General features: G+C 38.6%; 1 protein-coding gene across 1 annotated transcript in view; it reads left to right on the top strand.

The window, feature by feature from the left end:
- Positions 1 to 4,902: 4,902 nt before the first annotated feature.
- The window catches only part of csgalnact1a (chondroitin sulfate N-acetylgalactosaminyltransferase 1a), a 19,942-nt gene continuing 5,381 nt past the window's right edge, over positions 4,903 to 19,463 (top strand). Inside the window, exons 1-4 of the mRNA XM_079257186.1 lie at positions 4,903 to 5,856; positions 9,407 to 9,623; positions 11,685 to 11,786; positions 18,285 to 18,463. Coding sequence (XP_079113312.1) covers positions 5,043 to 5,856; positions 9,407 to 9,623; positions 11,685 to 11,786; positions 18,285 to 18,463 — 1,312 coding nt within the window. The 5' untranslated portion in view covers positions 4,903 to 5,042. The remainder of the gene's footprint in view (positions 5,857 to 9,406; positions 9,624 to 11,684; positions 11,787 to 18,284; positions 18,464 to 19,463) is intronic.

The following is a 19,463-nucleotide window of genomic DNA, read 5'->3' as shown; positions in this document are numbered from 1 at the left end:
TTACAGTTTTCCCTTTCATTTTTTATTTCTCCCCACTCCCTTACACTTTGAAAAGATCACATGAAGAGCATTCTCAGTGCATGCATTATTCTTTAAGAGCAATCTTGAATATATTAGATTCAGTCAGAGAATAAAGAGACTCTCTTCTTCCAGCCCAACATCAGGACTCAGATGGTGCATTTTTCACGATTGAGAGGGTCACAAGGTTGCTTCTCAGACGCCTCAAACATTCAGAGGTTAGTGTATGTAAGCTGTAGAACAGAGAGGCACACACAAGCAGAGACAGCCTTTCACCTGTGTGTTATTTCTGCTGTACCAGTGTTACTGTCAGACAGTAATGGGGCCAGAGGACTGACAAGGAATTTATTCTTTATGTTTCCTGACAGCAAACCCCCTACAGCACTGGCTTGTCACTCAGCTATCGCTGTTTGCTCACCTCATATCTCCCGTCTGACTCACTTTCCTAAAGATAACTGCTACAATTTTAACAGGTGTTCAGACTGAGGTTAAAGCTGATATTTATAAAGATAAAAGTCAAATTTTCTGATGAAAACAAAAACTCCCTGTGGGCAGGAAGCTGCAGCATAACAAAAGGAAGTTTTTTTTTCACGGTTGAACCAAAGGCTGCCAAGCTCGGGTCCTCTAAATACTAAATTATTCTATCTGATCTCCTGTTTTCTTGTCTTTATGACATCCTGCTTATTTGTTTCATGTCTCCCTCGGAGCTTTTCCCACTCTCATCTCCGCATCAGTGTTTGTAGTTCCTGCAAACAAAATGAAATATGTGATAAGGGTGAAAACACATTTATCACTTTTGCCATCTCAGGAAGTGAAAAAATTGTATTCTACTGTTTGTTGCAGTGCAAACAAAGAAATGTGTGCGCATAGAATGTAAATTCATAGGTTTTGTTTCACAATAGAAATCTGTCAATTTGTCATCCGTGAGGTTTTTGATATCAGGAGTTTATGAAGAGTACAATGGGAAAGTAACACCAGTAAAATTGTGATCAGGTGCCAATCCTGCGCACAGAGTTTAAGAGAGGGAAGTCAGAGCTGTGCAGAGAAAAGGAGAAAACAGGAACTGCTTTGGTAAATTTCATGTCAGGCTCATTGTTGGTTTTTCTTGAAATGGGCTCCAGCTGAGAATAGGCTTTAAAATTATTATAAAAATGTGTCTTGTTTTAGGTTTTTTCTTGTTTTGTTAAAATCGCATAATGTAATGATACGATTTTCTCTCTAAAAATCTTTGGTCTCTGTACCTTTGAAGTGTCCCAGTTCACTAAGTCTTTGTCAAGTTTCAGATATCTAATGATGTTTTTACCTGAATCATACCACCTGCTTTCTGTTATTTCTTTGTTATTCAGCTGTTAACAAGTAAATTGCAGCTTGACAAGGTTAATGTCCACATTATTCCACTTCCTCCCCTCCAGACACTCCTGGGATGCTTTTGCAGCATGCTTTGAGTCATTGGCTGTCTGACGTATGACACACCATCCAGCCAGCTTTGTATCCGGACGATACCTGTAGGCTTCTGCAGTTATCCTACTGCTTCTGCTTTCTGTAACCTCATCAATAATTGCTAGAGTCTCAGCGCCTCTGGAAGGCGTGAATCTTCCTGTTATCACTCTTTCTCCACATGTTTTACAGAGGATGACATGCATATGCTGCTCCACACATGCCTTTTTCTTGTCATTTTTCTATGCAGTCATTTTTAGTTTAATCTGTTGTTTGCTGTTGAAGATCTGCTTATCTAAGTCAAATATTTCTATTCTTGCCCTGAAAATGGTATACATCTTGTTGTGTATCTCTGTGTATACATGTCCAACATTTTGTTGAATCTGCAAAATCCCAGTGAGACAGGGAACCTCTTTGCGATGCGTTTCCTGGCCAGAATCAGAAAGCAGCAAAGTTACAAAAGTAAACAGTTAAAACACAAATAAGAGGTAAAAGAAATAATAAATTCACAAACAGAATTCAGATTTTTTTTCTTTACCATTCAGAAGGGGAATGCTGCATGGCTCATAGTCTACTTTTCTCAGAATACACTAAATCATATCAAATCAAATCAAACTTTATTTCTTAAGCACTTTTCATGCCACAGGCAACACATAGTGCTTTACAAGATAAAAACCAAGTCATAAGGATGAAAAATAAACAGTCCCACAGAAAAAGTTGATAGCAAGACATTTAAAAACATTAAAGAAGCAGACTCAGCTTGTCTTCCACACACTCATATGCACACAAGGACAGACAGCAACCCCTACAATGTTAATTAGCTGATTCCTAATGTTTAATCTTTTTATGTTATGTATTAGTTTTGTATTTTCGGTCTCTGGATGGCCTGCTTCACTTCCATTAAGATCTCGTTTGATCCCTCGGTGTGAGTCCTTGCTTTCGGATAAAAATGCCACGCTCTAAACCACACGTGGGATTTGTGAAGAAATGACAGTTTAAAATATTGATGCAACATGCGTGTCAGTCCAGACTTGTCCACTATCTTGGTGTAGCACTTAACCAAAGATGTATCACATACCAAACACTATGTTCTTTAGATGCATACCTTTAGGATAAGCGTTACATGGGCACAAGCGAGGCAGCTATGGCAACAGGAAATTACAAACGCCTGTTCAGGCATCCTGTCACCAATAAAATCAAACATGATGATTTAGCAGCCAGCGTTCCTGTGTTGCAGCCATGCCTTATCCCTATGGGGAGTCAAATAACTAGGACTGAATCAACGCATTCATTCAAGTGAGACTCAGCGGTCTGGCTGAGAGTCCCTGCCTGTAAATCTAAATCACAACACCCCCCCCCCCCCCCCCCCCCCCCCCCCTTCCTACGACGAATATCTGGTAACTTTACAACACGGGGATAATTGCTTCACTCCAGGTGAAATGTTCTTCTATTGTGTTTCTGTCATGCAAAGGTTTCTGAAGGCAGCAGAAATGAACACACTGTCAGTTATAATGTCTGGCCTCAGTTTATTTTTCAAAATCCTGCTTTTTATTAAGACTACAATTGTTTCTTAAACTAACTCCAGTCAAAAAGATCCTAATCTCTCAAATGTTGGGATTTTGGATTTATGTAACGTTGTTATTTAAACTCTTTTGGATGCTAGATAATTGGACATAATGCCCTGTGTAGTTTCTTTTTATTAACAAAATCACAAATTGGCCTTCACAGTAATCAAATACATAGTTTTGTTTGTGTGAATGTGTGAATGGCTTGTGATCACTGTTCTTGGCACTGGTGTAAGTGTAGTTCAGCGTTACAGGAACTCATAAAATGGTCTACAAGAAGTTCTGTAATCATTAAAGAAAAAAAGTTCCCAGAATACAGAACTAATACAAACCACTTGCAAACCAAACATTACCAACTGAGCCACAATGCTTTTCAGGAGATTTGTGCTTCCTTCATTCTTTAACTGATGATGATAATCTATCTCTTCCACACCGACTCATCCACTTCTCCCTGAACACCTTCACCTCAAACATTTTGGAAGGGGCAGTGGAGACCCTGCTGGAGAGACGCTGTGTGTCTCCTGATTCAGCCATGTGTTAGAGCACAGTTCAGTATTCACTTCTCCTAAATACTAATCCTTTCATTTGCTTCAGATTCAGGGTGTCAAAGAGCTGATTGTGTAGGGAGTCAAGTTGGACACCAAATGAGACACAGACGTACATTTACAGATGCATACAGTAACTCGGATATCTTGAAACACCTTTTGCACAAAATATGTTTATAAATTCACACAGAAATCTCACATTCACACTCTATTTGAGTTCCAACTTTTTATCCATATAGAAAATAAATAATTCCTGCTGAATATTTTTAGTTATGTCGTAACGATGATGTTGATTTTCACTTTAAAAACGTTGCTGAAAGGTGCCATCTGAATTGGAGAAGCAGCTGTATCAACTGTCACAAAAAACTCTTTTTGGCATTCATTTTTTGTCAAATATGACAAAAAACCATATAAACTCCATGTTTATTTTTCTTGTTTCAGTTTCTAATAAATAATAGCAAAAACAAAATGTCAACACATATGTGACTTAGTAGGCTTTATCCACAAGGGACCACACGTACATGTTAAACGTGCGTTTAAAATAATTCCCCAATCCAGTAAATAATGTGAAAAATACAGGTCCAAGATTGTGGTATTATTGGGTAACCAAACACTATAAGAGTGATGTAATTATTTTAAATAGATATTATCTTTCAGAGAAGATAGTGTATCTCAGCAGATGTAGTGGTTGAAAAAAAGTAAATAAATAGAGAAGTCCATTTCACCCTGCGGTCTATTTTTATTTGTAATATACACAGACTTTGGTGAGGGTAGTGTATGTGTTCACCACCCTAAAACCAGTGTCAAAGTGGTTTTTGTGGTTCATAATTTGTTACACTTTAAATGTCTACGGCAAGGCAAGTTTATTTATGAGGCGCTTTTCATGTACAAGAAAATGAAAAGTCTAAATGTGAGAAATGATTGTGTTACTCATAACAAACATCTGTCTCTGTCTCTCTCAGGGTGGCAACATGAAAAACCAACACTGACCGCAGAGGATTTGTTTTATTACTGAATTTCCTGTTCGCATTTCTCTCCATGCATCGGCCAGCTTCACTCCAGCTTATGTGGCTGAATGTTGTGTCATCCCAAGACACAGGCGAGCAGGCAGAAAGAAGAGAAAGTGGACTGACCAAGAGAGTCAGAAGTCACGCAAACAGATGAGTCACATATGACTGGCAGATGATGTAACAAATGGCTCAAGCAGTTCTGTAACAGACCATGAAGCGAAATGGACCAACAGAAAGAGGAACAGTGATTCCTTCCAAGCTCTTGACTCATTCATTTATGCTGCCAATGACAAAATAAGTCTCAGTCTCAGGCAGTTAAGAGGCAATGACCTAATTCAGAATAAATAACCTCACACTGATAAGTAGCCGCCTCCTTGCTGGGTAATGGAATATAATCACAAATGCACTCTTATCATTGAGGCCGGAGTGTGTGAAGTTACATGAGAGGTCTGTTTGTATGAGTTTGGATGTTTCATGCAGAAATGCTGCGGCGTGGACTTCTAACCTGGGTGTCCCGTATTGGAGGCTTACTGGTACTCCTCTGCTGCTCCTTGTCACTCCTTTATGTAATGACGTGCAGCCCTCCTCACTCGGATGGGCCTTCATTGAGTCATGTATTACCCCATGCCGGATCCAATCACCCCAGCTTAGGAGGTACAGGGCCAGTAATCGGAGCAGGGGTTGGTGGGGCAGGAGGAGCTGGAGCTGTGGCCCAAAGTAGTGGGCCAGCAGGAGCACACAGTTACCAGGTTCTTCTTGAAGAGCGTGAGGAGCAGCACCGTCTCTACATCTCATCCTTGAAGAAGGAGATAGCTCAGCTTAAGGAGGACTTACAGGAGCGCAGCCAGCAGCTAAAAAGAGTTCAGGAAAGCCTAAAAAGAGCTTCTGGGATGCTGGGTGAGGGGCAGGAGAGGGGTGCTGAATCACAGGGAGGTGTCCTTGGAGAAGTTCAGGGGTCCAAGAGCCAGCAATCTGACCTCCAAGAGTTCCTGAAGAGCCAGCTGGCAAAGGCTGAGGTCACTAATGGCATTAGGTTGCCCAGTGAGTACGCTGTCGTGCCTTTTGAGAGCTTCACCCTGCAAAGGGTGTACCAACTGGAAATGGGGCTCACACGTCATCCTGAGGAGAAGCCTGTGAGGAAGGACAAAAGAGATGAGTTGGGGGAGGTTCTAGAGATGGCTCTGCACAGCCTCAATGCTCCGTCATCCCAGCAGGACAGCAGAGCTGCAGCAAAAAAGACTCAAACGAGCAAAGTCTACACCCCGTCTGACTTCATAGAAGGTGAGAACTCATCTTTGCAACGTCTGCTGGAAATACGGTCATATGAGGCTCATTTAACACAGTAGATTATAATACAAGCACATTTATATGTGTGTGTGTGTGTGCCTTTTATAATAAGGCAAGCGAACAGTTTTGGCTTAAAGATGGCAAGTTTTTCATAGGTTTCTTTAAGTTTTATCCGCAAGAGCATAGTGTTATATAAACTTTGAGCAAAAAACAATACCATAGGTTTGTACTTAAAATACTTTACCGAAGGCTTTTAGTACATTACTGTCATTATCACAGACAGTAGTAGTTGACAAGTCCTTAGTTTGGGAAGGCAGAAAAAAGGAAGTTTAAATAGTGCCATACTTTTAACAAAGTCAGCTACATGCTAAAAAAAATGCACCCACATAAAAATCTATATTAAGTTTATGTTAATTAAGAGTATTTTATATATAGTTACTTTATCATGTTGTCAGACCGATATCCATGTCATACCAAGTTCAGAAAGTGCACTTAGACCAGATGATCCTGGTTGCATATCTGTAGTCATTCCTTTACATATCCCCCCCCCCCAAAAGATGGATAATCTATTTATAATTGTTTTAGGAACTTAACATACTGTCGTGTGTGTTAAATGACACTTAATTTTAGTACAAGCCTACCTGACATGTTTTACCAAAACCATAGAAATTATAGACACTACAAGCCTTATTGGATTTTACAGGAGTGTATCTTTTCTATTGTGTTTGTCTGACAAGGCAATGAAACCATGATGTTCATGATGTCAAACTCCGAAGTATTTTCTGCCTCACTCTGCAGATCATTGGCCTGTAAAAAAATCTACTCTTTTATTATGGGTGTTTTATTAAAGTTTAAACTTAATGTGCTGAATAGGAGTGCATGATTTTAAAAAATGTGGTGTTCATGTCAGACAGCACACAGCTTCAGTTGAAGTCTAATGTAAATACCTCAGAGTGCAGTGGTGGAAGAAACAAGAATAATCCAAATCTTTCTCAAGTAAGATAACAAATGTGCTACCAATAAAATGTTCAAGTAAATTAAACCCACCTGAAACTGCACCACATAACATTAATTATAGTAAAAACAAAATGCTTCTGAGGATTTGATGCAGACACCTATATGTGAACTCCATTTGTTTCTACATGTGAAAATTTAGTTTTTCCTCCACTTGTGTTAATTTAGTCTTTCTTGTGAGTAAATCCATGGAGAGTCAGAAACATGAGTGTGTTTGTGCACAAGTGCAGCCAGGATATCCTTTGGGTTTGTCCTGCTCAGCTCGGATCAAAACTTCAGGAAATGAATGCAGCTGCTGCTTATATAGAGTCAAACATCTCTTCAAAAGTGGTCTGTGTGTAAACGTGTGTGTGGTGTGTGTGTGTATATACACACGAAGGTCACTGTCCTCAGAAGTGAGCAATGGGACACCTAGCTTGACTGAAATGAGCATAAGTGTATAACTTGTGTGTGTGGTCTTGTTTAATCCACAGTAAGTGTGTTTATGTGGGTCTGGTTTAGTAAACGAGAATGCATTTCAGTGTGTATCTGTGTGTATTCATAAAAATGCCCTGTACATTTCTTCAGCTAGACAGCAGAAGAGTGAAACTTGCTTTTAGAGAATTAGCGACTCCCTCCCACTCATATTTTAATTCTTCTTAATGGACATGCATTTTCGGTATATCATGACAAAGCATTTTAAATCCAAATGAAAAATGATCAAAGCTGGGAGACTGACATCAGCATTTTCAGGGAGCTTCAGGGCTGCGTTAGCAAGCCAGTGAGTTGAAACTGTCCACAAACACTAAGGGTATGCAAAATGAACTGTCTAGCTGCTGTGACCTCAGAAGGAGACAGAGATGCACAGTTAGAAAAAGCTGAGACAGGAAGTGAAGATACTTAGTGGAAATTGTTCAGCGTTTCACTAAATGAAAGTTCATCGTGTCCCTCTGGGAGACGAGGACGGAGGAACACAGGAAGCTGGCCAATTTACCAGCGAGGCTTTAATTCAAGCTAATATCAGTCTTTTAATCTTTACCCACAAAAATCCCCTTTGTCTCTCTCTTCTCTCTATCTGTTATCTTCTGACTTTCCTCTGTCTGTCTGCTCTGTTTCTGGCTCCAATCTATCGTTGAAGATCACATGCTTCTTTTCTGTTTTCCCTTTCTTGCTACTTGTCACTGCATTTCTCTGTGGTCTCACTCCCTGCATTCGATTTCCTTTTCTCTCTCTTTCTTTCTCTTTGTCCAGCTACCACACAGGGTCAGCTGGCAAGTAGAAATCTTAGTAAATGGCAGTGCAAATGGAAAACTGCTTCTTTCTTTGGGAACATGCTGACGTAAGACCCTCAAAAAGAAATGAATCTGGATGACAAGTATAGCCTCTACTTCTGTTAGTGTATGTGTGTTACATACATAGTTATGGCTCTGAGCCCAACGGCAGCACAGTGCATGGATGTCTCATGTGGCCTCATTTGCTTTCTTTTCCTGAAAATAAATAAAAATATTGGCTGTCACATTAAATAAAGACACAAAAAGATAAGGATGAAACATGTGGTAAGTACCATTATAAAAATCAGTGTTTCTGCGAAATGTTTATTTTTAATTCTTTTAAAATTAGAACTGGATGGGAAAAACATGATTCTTGGCACAGGTTAATCTCATGGGGGTTAAACAAAAGCCGCACCCTGAAGAAGCAGAAAAATCAAAGTCATTGCGAAATAGGGAGGAAAAAAAAAAAAAAAGATGCTCAAAAACCAAAATTTGTGTTCAACAACTGTCTTAAAAATGTAAACTCCAGTTTATCTGGTTCATTTTAACTGTTATATCCCAAAAATATAGACAATTTGTGAAATTATAGTTTGTAGCTTTATTGTTGATGCCACGATTATTCAATTCAAATCAGTTCAACTTTATTTTTAAGCATCAATAAACAACAAAGTCACCTCATTGCACTTTTAAAGGAATGATTTTAAAACATCTATGATATCATCCACTTCGGTCAAACTTATACTAACTGTGTTCAAACAAACAAATTCATTAAAGTAATTGCCTTGAATAGCTAAGAAAACTAACAGATTGCATTAAATAATCTCTTTAATTCAGTTCTCCATCCTGTGCGTTTATGTGGTGGCAGGCAACAGTGGAAAGGAAAAACCTCCAGCAGAACCAGGCTCAGGAATATCTCCTTCAAGATGGTATGGCTGGAGAGGACAGGAACACCACTATAAATCTAAGCCGGGATACTTCCTGAGAAAGAAGAAGAGAAGCACAAGTTCATGACAATGATAATAACATCATATAGTTATATGTGAAGAAAAAAGCATGCAGAAAGAGAAGTACTTGGGACATTCCTCAGCAGTCTAAATTTAAGGGATGGCTAAGGATCACCCAAACCAGCACTAATCATAAGCTTTAAATTTGACAAGATCAATACTGTCTTCGTCACTGTTGTGTAAATATAGAGCTCAAGCCAGGAGGTTGGCTGGATTTCTACTGTATATATATATTTGTTTGGTGATAAGTTCACGTCTTTTTGTCTGACCTATCAGGTATCACTCGCACAGAGAAGGATAAAGGAGCGCTGTATGAGCTGACCTTCAAAGGGGAGTCAAATAATGAATTCAGGCGCCTTGTCCTCTTCCGGCCCTTTGGACCCCTGATGAAGGTGAAAAACGAGAGGGTGGACACAACCAGCGTCCTGATCAACATCATCGTCCCACTTTCCAGACGCACAGACAAGTTCAAACAGTTCATGCACAACTTCAGGTGACTGGGTTTTTATTTGATTCTTTGTGTCCTCAGATGTTAAGTTTGAGCCACTCAAATAATGTAGCATCAACAGAAGCATCCCAGTCTCACGGGATAATGTGTTTTAGCTGAGTTTGGGCAAAACATACTAACTAGATTTACAATCTATGGTTATACATGGTGTAATTTGGAAAGTATTTCTTAGCTGATTCTGTTTTCTATTGACAGAGTTTATTCAATATAATGATCTGTTTGTCATGCCTTAACCATTTAGTTTGGTAGCCATGTATTTTTCTCTAAACTTTAACCTGCACTTTTAAGACCCAACTATTTGTGGCTAAAAGTGCAGTTGAAAAGTAAGCAATCATAAGTGGGAGCCAAATAAAACAAAACAAACAAAAGTACCTACTGCAAAAACAAAACCGGGTGATTGTCAAATCCGGTTTTACTCACACAAAATTTTCAGAAAGGCTGGCCTTTTAACACCTTTCCTTCTTTATCCTAACAAGAATTTGTGACTAAACTCCAACAAAACGGTGAAAGTGAAAGTTTGGAGTGATTAGAGGAATTGCATCAACACAGAATGTATTTTTTCCTTTCCTTGTAATGATTGTGTAATTACAACATGAAAATCTGTATTTGTGGTCTTATCAGATCATTCAATTGGTCCTGGAAGACACAACTAGACTGTAAAAAGATGAACACATTTTTTATAAGCCACAAGACCACATGGATTATTTCCTACTTTAGGTCGAGATATGAGTCATGAAATATGTCTGAATTTGTTTGTTTTCCATAAAAATGATGTAACACTCCCTAATTATTAAGAATTTTAGGAAAACTTACTAAAAATAAAAGTCAAAGAAATAACTGACTTAAAAGTTTCACACATTCTATGTTTTGGTTCATGCAAATTCAAAAATTTACATGAAATGAATTCATTATTGTAATTTTTTGTTTGTTTTGATGCATTTTCATGCTGGAACAAACAGTCTGGATTAATCAAGTAGCAGCAAAGCATGTTGCTTGTTTCAGCACTGCGGTCCATCGCCATAAGTAAAGGAAACGTTCTCCGTAATGTCTGTGATTCATTGTGTTGCTGCTGCTTATCACAGCTCTTTTTACATGCTAAATCCTGCTTAGTAGAAGTGTTGCAGCCCATTAAAACGTCCCCCCCCAGGGCAGACCTGCAGTAGGTGATATACAGCAGGGCAAGAAGTACACTGAAAGACTTGGCAAGTTGCTGAGCAAACATTTTCCCCTCATCTATATTTGAGATGCAGAGAAACTGCGTGTGTCACAGTGTTTGGGTGTTAAGAGATGATGACAGGATTTTTTTCTTTTAGTAAAAGAAATCTTTATTCATAGACTGTGAAAAACCAGTGTATTTATGTTTAAATTCTGAATAAACTGCAAACAAAAATTATAAGCGAATTTCCAGCTCTCTGATCTAGGTGACAGAACTACCAATTAGCTTTCAGCAAAAACAGTAAGTATTGTTTCTCCAACTGTTGTGTAATTAGAAATAAACTCATATATAAAGGTGGCTTTAAAGACTGTTAAAAGTGATAATAAATAATGATACTCATACTATCCTGTCAGCATATTTCATTTCAGGCATCTTTTTATCATGTTTTAGTTTATATATTTCTTAGATTTGACAAATGTGTGTATGCGCACGTGTGTGTTTCTGTTGGGAAGGCTGAATTATCCAGAGTGTTTGACACATCTCTTAAATCACCCGAAGGCATCTCCACCTGGTCTCTCTAGTGCACACATATAAGCTTCCTTTGGGCAAAGACATTGCTGAAATAGGGAATTCTAATTGCATGAAGCAGAAAAAAAACAGAAAAACCCTTTAAATCTAATATGATACTTTTAGATAACAGTTTTTTAAACTGATAAATAATGTAAACAAGTTGCTTATAGACTAACTGCTTCAGCCATACAAGAAATAAAGCTGCAGTTCATAAAGCACCTGATGTGATCCTGTTTCTTTTTCCTTCTTCAAATGATCTCAGCTTACATAACATTTTCATTCCTGTTGTCCGATCCTTGTATGTTTCTGCATATTTTAAGGGAAGTCTGTGTGCGTCCGGACAGCCGGGTTCATCTGACAGTGGTGTATTTTGGGGAGGAGCAGATGGATGAAGTCCGCAACACTCTGGAGAACACATCCAGGTTGGTTTGAACCACAGCCAACAATCAGCCATTTCACTTAGAGCCCCGCCATAGAATATGAAATGCAATTTATTATAGTGTACAAAAGCTTTCTCAGTCACACAACCCTGCGCAGAAGTAGATGTAAAACTGAAAGAAGGTGCATCAGACATTTCTTCATCATATTGTGTAAATTGTCTATTTTATGATGCACAAAAACACACACTCTTCCTGGCTCGGTGTCCTTCCACAGCCGCTCATCAATCCCATGAATAATGAGGCAGCGTGCCACCCATGTTGAAGAGCTAAAGAGCTCCCAGCCAACACTTATAAATTACAACGGGTCTGTGATCATCCCTGACTCACTCGCAACACCCACACCACCTCTAGGGACGATCGCTATTGGCAGATCTGGAGTCAGGTCCACCGTGGATTCAGCCACAGATTCCCAGAGGGGTTGCTATGGCGATGCTTGTCGATTTTCCAGCTTTGAAGGTTTGTGTTTGGCCTTGAATCAGTCCAACTATCTCCAGTATCACCCTCACAGCGTCTTTGTTGCTCCAAAAAAAGGATAGAAAAGTGTCACATGAAGTGGAAAAAAAGCTAAATTCCTGAAGTGCAACGGTGAAAGGAAGACAAGAACACAAAACAAACCTGAAATTGTATTCAGCCAACTCTAATGTGGGAGGATTTTAAAGGAGAGAAAGAAATTGGTAGAGAAAAACATACAGAAGGCACAACAGTTGGAGATGCAGTGAAGATGCAATCAGTAAAAAAAGGGGTGTTAAATAAAAAATAAAAATTAGTCCTGAACAGCAGAAGCTTCGAACTCTTTCAGCTTTAGTGATGCTCTCGCAGTGTAAGAGTGCATTCATTGGTTACAAAACAGCATATCTGGGTGTGAATCGCTGCCTGTAATCAACTCAGTCCTTCTTTTCTTCTATCTGGCTTTTGGTCTGTGGTTGAAATGAATGGGACTCATCTTGGGATGATAACGACCTGTGGTTTCCTCATCTGCAACCCCAAGCAGACACATATATACACAGTATTCTCACATATACAATCACAAACTGCTCACAGGCTCTCTTGTGAACGTGCAGTTTTAAGTATTAAAAACCACAAAACTAGTCCTGTATAAGTAATGATTAGCCTAAACGCTTGTGTCTGTTGGCACTTTTTATAATTTCCTAGCATGTGGTTTCAAACTTGGATGAAAATGCAAGGAAATTGATATTTTATTCAGCTTTTGCTGCTGATTACTGCAGGTATTTGCATTTATTCAGAGTAGCAAAAGTAAAAGTGAAGATGTGAAACTAGATTGGTTTAGTCAAAGTTACAATTCAAAAGAAAATGACTTACCCATCTTAATTAAAAAACATAATTTCCCTCGCAGCAGTCTGGGAATCATTACTGGCTCAGATCAATCAGACGGTGCTCATCTCCTCCAAAAAATTCAATTCATCTCCTGTAAATGCTTTAGTTTGTGCCTGCTCACAAATGACCTAGAACTTCTTTTGATTCTTAACTCGCATTGCAGTCATCTTCCTTGCTTTTAAGCAGTGTCATATCCCCACTGAAATTCTTTGCAGAACAGAAAATATCTATTATGTGAAACTTCCCATGAGGCAGTAACTAGATCTAACTTGTCTTGGATTTCAACCAGCTTCGTGATTCTTATAAAAATTTCAACAGGGATTAGCATATATATATATCTATGAAAATTCAAATCTAACAAAATATAGAGAATAGGTATATTTTGGCCTCATTGCACACCTTAGAATAGGGATTCTAAATAATGTGAAATAAAGAGAAAGAGGAATGGAGACTGCATGAACAGGAGGAAGAAGAATGAATGATCTCTTCTAACAAAATACCAATCAATATATATAAATAATTTCTGTGTTGCAGACAGAGGGAAGAGCTATTAGCTTGGGGGTAAAATAGTGGGAGAGGAAGTCAGAGGTGTATAGACTGGAAAAGCAGAGCTGACAAAAGGAAAAACAGAAATTTTCAAGGCTGAAAAAAAAAACTACCAGCAAGGATTGTGTGGGAAATTGAACTAAGATAAAGGAATGAAAGAATGAGATCACTCTGTCACTATCTCATCCTCAACATTTTTCTTTTTTTTTTTTTTGCTTTAGTAACTTGTCTTTTATCACTTGTAGTTTTTCAGTTGGTTTGTTGCTGGATGAGGACTTGGCTCCACAAAAGAAAAAAAAAAAAACTTTGTTATATTTGTGGGGGAAAAAAAGGCTGTCCAAATTATAGTGGCCTCTGAAAGCTAAATTTAATTCGGCCTGAAGACGGCATATCTCTTTACAGATATAATGCAGACCTATCGTGCAAATTACTCAGTATTATTAACTCGAGTAGCTGCCTTGCCTGAGGCTTCAGCTGGAAAGTGAGTGCAACGACCCTGCATTTTTCATTGCGTGCACTTACCTCTACCTTACATGCACAGACTGCTGATTCCCCAGCTCACTTTGAAACACTTTGTTTTGTTTTTTGTCTTCTTCTCAATTGTCAACAGAAAATATTTCCAGAGTCTTTTGCTCTATAAACAGCAAACATCCAACATGACAGTCATTTCAAATTCACAGCAGGAATAAAACAAACTTCATCAGGGAGAAAGCGGATTATTGTCTTTGCAAGAAAATGAGCTCAATTTGTAAAGTTCTGCAAACTGCTGTTCCTCGAATAGCCACTAGGCGCTGGATCCTAAAACGAGTTGATCACAATATAAACCCTGGGAAAAAGATCAGCTTGCAGCAAACATGTTTTAATGCTAGTACAGCAGAAGTCCAATTAAATGTCTATTGCTAATGGCATAATTTCCAACTGATCCACTGGCTATCTCACTTGTTTTAATGCAGATATACCGTCATGTTCTGAGGTCTCAATGATTGAGAACATGCTCTGAGTGACAGCTGAGTGCTGTGACCATTACCTTAACAAGTGTTATCATCGGGCTGTGTAGTGCATCTCTTAGACGTCACGTTTACCTCCTAAAATCTATCACCAAATACAAAAAGTCCAAGTAGTGATCACTGGTCTGCAAAATATTATGGAGGTCCGTAAGAATTCGTAAGAAGAATTCGTAAGAGGTCCTTAAGGTCCGTAAGAATTTGTTCCCTGTAGACGCTTCATACTTTTACAAAATTTGGTAATCATCCATCATTTGTCACATATTTCAGTCCGAACCAAAGTGGGGGCGGTTAACGCCACTAGCATGATAAAATAGCAAATGTGTCTCTTTGGTTTCCATAAAAAAGTGATGAGAATGAATAGAAGCCTGAATGTTGACACAGATTTGGAGCTTACAGTCAAGTCTGTATGGACACGCACCGTGTTTGCAGTCAATCTTTTCCCTCCCTGTCCTGACTGAGCATAACTAACAGGATTAGACCTACTGCTGAGGCACAACAGGATAGCTCTTCACAGCTTCTCACTCTGACACATTTTCAATCATTTTAGCTGAACATAGGTATAATCCATCAGACATTAAACAATGGACGATTTAAGGCTATAAAAACACGGATGATTTCTGTGGGCAGACATGAGAATGAGGAAAAAGCATGATATAAATGTCATTTAGAAAACATGGATTTTGTGGGATTAAGTTGACGTCCTCATAGCAGTGGTGCTTGTAGTGCCTGTTCATATTTTTAGGCTCCCATTTAGGTGACACCCACAAATTCTGGGAACCTTATTCAAATAAATGATACGCTCAAACCAGATCACACCCACATTTGTCTTTACTTAGCCATGGGGACCCTTCATTAACATGATATATTCCCTTGCTCCTTTCAACTGAATGCCTAACCCGACAACATTTACCCCAACCACTAATTGTTTCTTACCCTAAAATGAATGCACTCACATCCTCCACTTATCAGGATTAAAAAAAAAAAACTATGAAGTACTAATGATTTATTTATTCCCCCATTTAAAAGGTAAATAAACAGCAGATAAGTTGAGTTTGATGAATTGGTTTGCCTGTTCTAAGTAAACGGGGAAAAAATGGCCCATTTGAACTAATATAGCTTTTCAATCAATATTTTATATTATGTTTTTTTTTATTTGTTAAACTAAAAAATGTAAGTAGTAAAGTAACTCCAGATTGCTGCATATTAAGTTGTTACTTTTTGCAAATCTGGAGTACTTTCTCACTTTGACCTTAAAACCTACCAAATATTTCACTATATTAGGCAAATTAAGGCACCTAAAACCTGCAGACAAACCTTTAAAAACAGTAAAGGTTTGCAGTTTCCATGTCCGCTCGGCTCTGAAGACTAGTTGCGTAAATGTTCGTCATCCTCACCAGTAAGTGAGGGTCCACCAGGTCCTTTTGCAGCCTCAGTATTTATCTGAGCTTCCAGATACACATGCAGCTGGATTAATTTATTTAGAGAAACAACATACCAGACACTGAAAGCAAGGAGCAAATCAGTGTGGATGGTTGTTTTCAGAAACACACTGATGTCTACATAAGGGATGATTACATGCCATGCATGGGAAGCTGTGGCAAAGAAGGATCTAATGGGAGAATGTAATAAGACCACAAACTGATGAGGACTTTGCAGGCACAGAAACCATGAACTCACTCTGAAACGTGCCTGCAACTCTACACCCTTCCCTGGTGCACACTTAGTTAAAAATGCACATCAGTCTTGATTCTGCATCCTCGTGCCTGAGCTGCTCACCTCTATCTGTTACCTGCTCATTGAATCAAGTGGCGTTAGATGAGCCTTGTTACTGGTCTCCAGCTTCCACAAGTACCAACCTGCTTATAAAGTTAAGGATTCATAGTGTGTATGAAAAACTTGCCTAAATCTGTGTTTTTGAAACGGTTCATGGTTCACTAATGTTAGAAGGTGGAAATGCTCAGCTTTCACTCTGACTGTTATAGAAACACAAAAACACATTAATTATAGGGGCACATTAAAACAAAACTAAAAACAGGAAGGAAAATATACTATTTCTGCTAGAACCGAACTTTAGGGATAAATCTAACTCATGTTCTGCTCTCTCTGCAAAACACAAGTATCATTGGGAAATTTGGTGCTCCTGGAACTTTACAGATATCTATTCATCTCTGACAAATAAGCTTCCTGCGCCGTTAAAGCTGAGTCTGAACCAACACGTGAATGTAGACGTGTTGCCTTGAAGTTATTTTAGACAGACAGAGCCATTGTTCTGTCTTTGCCAGCTGTACACAGTTTAGTGCCAGTTGCAGGGTAAACTTCTTCTGGGACTCTGTAGACACTAAAACAGATATACTATTTGGATTCATTTACTGCACTAACTTATTGCACATTAGTATGAGAAACCAGGAACTTTACATGTTGGACCATTAAAAATTCACTTTAAAGTCACCAAACATTTTGGACATGTGAAGACGTTGTTGCTGTTGTCCCCCTGGAGTTGTTCAGAGTTCAGAAAGATGAATAAGAGGCTCATAATTGTCATTGTGTTTATGCTTCTCTGGGATTTAGAGCCAATCAGGATCAAAAGGTTTTGTTATGTCTTGTTTATAGGAAAGACTGAACAATGGGAGCGAGACAAAAAGGGTTTTAGGTAGAACAACACATGAATACATTTACTGAAACACACAAGTCACAGACAAAAACAAGCACATAGCAAAGAGAGGGCATGAGTGGGGATGATTCAAGCCATCTTCCTGGTTTCCAGACAAAAAAGCTTGTGTGTCTACCTGCTTTTCTAAATACTTCTTTCCAGGCGTTGTCCCACCCGGCATCGATGAGTCAGGATGTTATCCTGCTAGTTTTGCTTCAAACTGACACATGTTAAAGATTTTTCCCTTGGTGTCCTCTATCTGAAGTGGATGTGTGTGTGTGTGGGTGTGTGTGTGGGTGTGTGGGTGTGAAGATGAATGCATCTGTGTAGGAGTATGCATGTAAATGGTTAATCATTAAAAGTGTGGATTGTTATGGTTGAAGAAAAAGCCCCAGATGTGTATGTCTGAATCCAGATGTTTCCCTTTACTCAAACCACAGCCCTGAAAAAAAAGTGATAGAAGAGACTGGTTCCCAGCATTCCTAATTTGAGGTTCCTCTACAATTTAGTTCATGTAAGTGGGATGAGCAGAAGTATTAATGTTGCTCAACTACATGTGTTTCAATATTTCTATGTGAAATATTTTATTCACAAAGGACAGAAAACAGGAGGTAAATTGTGTGTGTGTGTGTGTGTGTGTGTGTGTGTGTGTGTGTGTGTGTGTGTGAATTAGACTAAAATTTAATTAAAATCTAATAAAATCCCATTTAAAATATAAAGCCCTTTTCACACAAAGTCCTTTACATAATAGAACAATTTATGCATGTTGAAAAGAAAATTCAAAATGCCTTCACACACCAGAGCATAAGACGTACCTCATTAAAGTCTCCTTCGCTCACAATCACATGCACACAAACAAAGCATATGTGCACCTATTCTGCACAAACATGAACTCCCATCTCTAGTTAACAGAGATTTATCGAGGTTTCTGTGCATCTACAGGGAGGCAAATTTTAAGAACTACACACTGCTGCAGCTAGATGAGGACTTTTCCCGGGGACGGGGTCTAGATGTCGGGGCTCGAGCTTGGAAGGGAGGCAATGTGCTGCTTTTCTTCTGCGACGTGGACATCTACTTTACCGCTGACTTCCTCAACACCTGCCGACTCAACACACAACCTGGTGAGATGCAGCACGCACACACTAAGAGAAGCCCCCTTGATTACAGTATAAAAGAGTGAAGACCTACATTATATTTCAGCCATGCATTATTAATCAGTGTTTTGTCAAAGTGTTTAACATTGTAGATGTAAAGAGAGCTGATTCAAACCTGTGAGACTACAATACTAACCACCCCACCAATCAGCAATTTTAGATTTTTTAGGTTGAATTTTGATGACAATGATATTCTCAGATATGTTTAGTTCAACTACATTGAATTTGTAGATCACATGTTTGCTTTTTTGGGATGGTGTTGTAATTCTATGCATAAGGTTCTCCTATCAGCTTTAATGGCTGATGTCTGAAAGGGATGCAGCATGAATTTGAACACCTCCAAATCCTAGCTCTCTCCTGTTGTCCTGCTATCATCAGGCTAACAGGAAGAGTGTGTTCCAAGTGGAAGCTTGAAAATTAGGAAACATAATCGCGAAAACTTATTCAGTCTGATAACAAGTCACGACAAGTCCATCAGAAGCAACAAACTTGTCGTTCATAACATTACTAAGCCTATAAAGATGTCAGACTGTTTCCATGATGCTGGCTGCTTGATTACCAGCAGACTGAGTGATCCAAGCCATATAAAATTACCGTACCAGGTAGTTTTGTGGCTTAATCCTTACCAAAGTCAGAAAGTGAACTTTTCCTTAAAGCTAACTAAAAAACTTTAAAAAAAAACAAAACACTTAACTGTGGGGTTTTATCCAGCTATTTCATTTTTCATTTAATTTTTATTTATTTCATTCAAAACAACATAAAAATAAATACAAAATAAGACTGCCAATTAAATATGGCTTAAATGAAAAGGAGCAGAAAGAAGAGCAATGTTATATCTGTCCCTTAATTTCATAATCATCCGTTTTACAATATTCACATACAACATCCAGTTGTTCCAAAATTTGCATTAATTTCTCATTACATTCCTTTCTTTTAATAGTTTTGAAAGCATTTACAGATATTCAAA

Source organism: Telmatherina bonti (assembly GCF_933228915.1).
Source record: "Telmatherina bonti genome assembly, chromosome: 17".
Classification (NCBI taxonomy): Eukaryota; Metazoa; Chordata; class Actinopteri; order Atheriniformes; family Telmatherinidae; genus Telmatherina; species Telmatherina bonti.
This window is presented reverse-complemented; position numbering and strand designations above follow the sequence as displayed.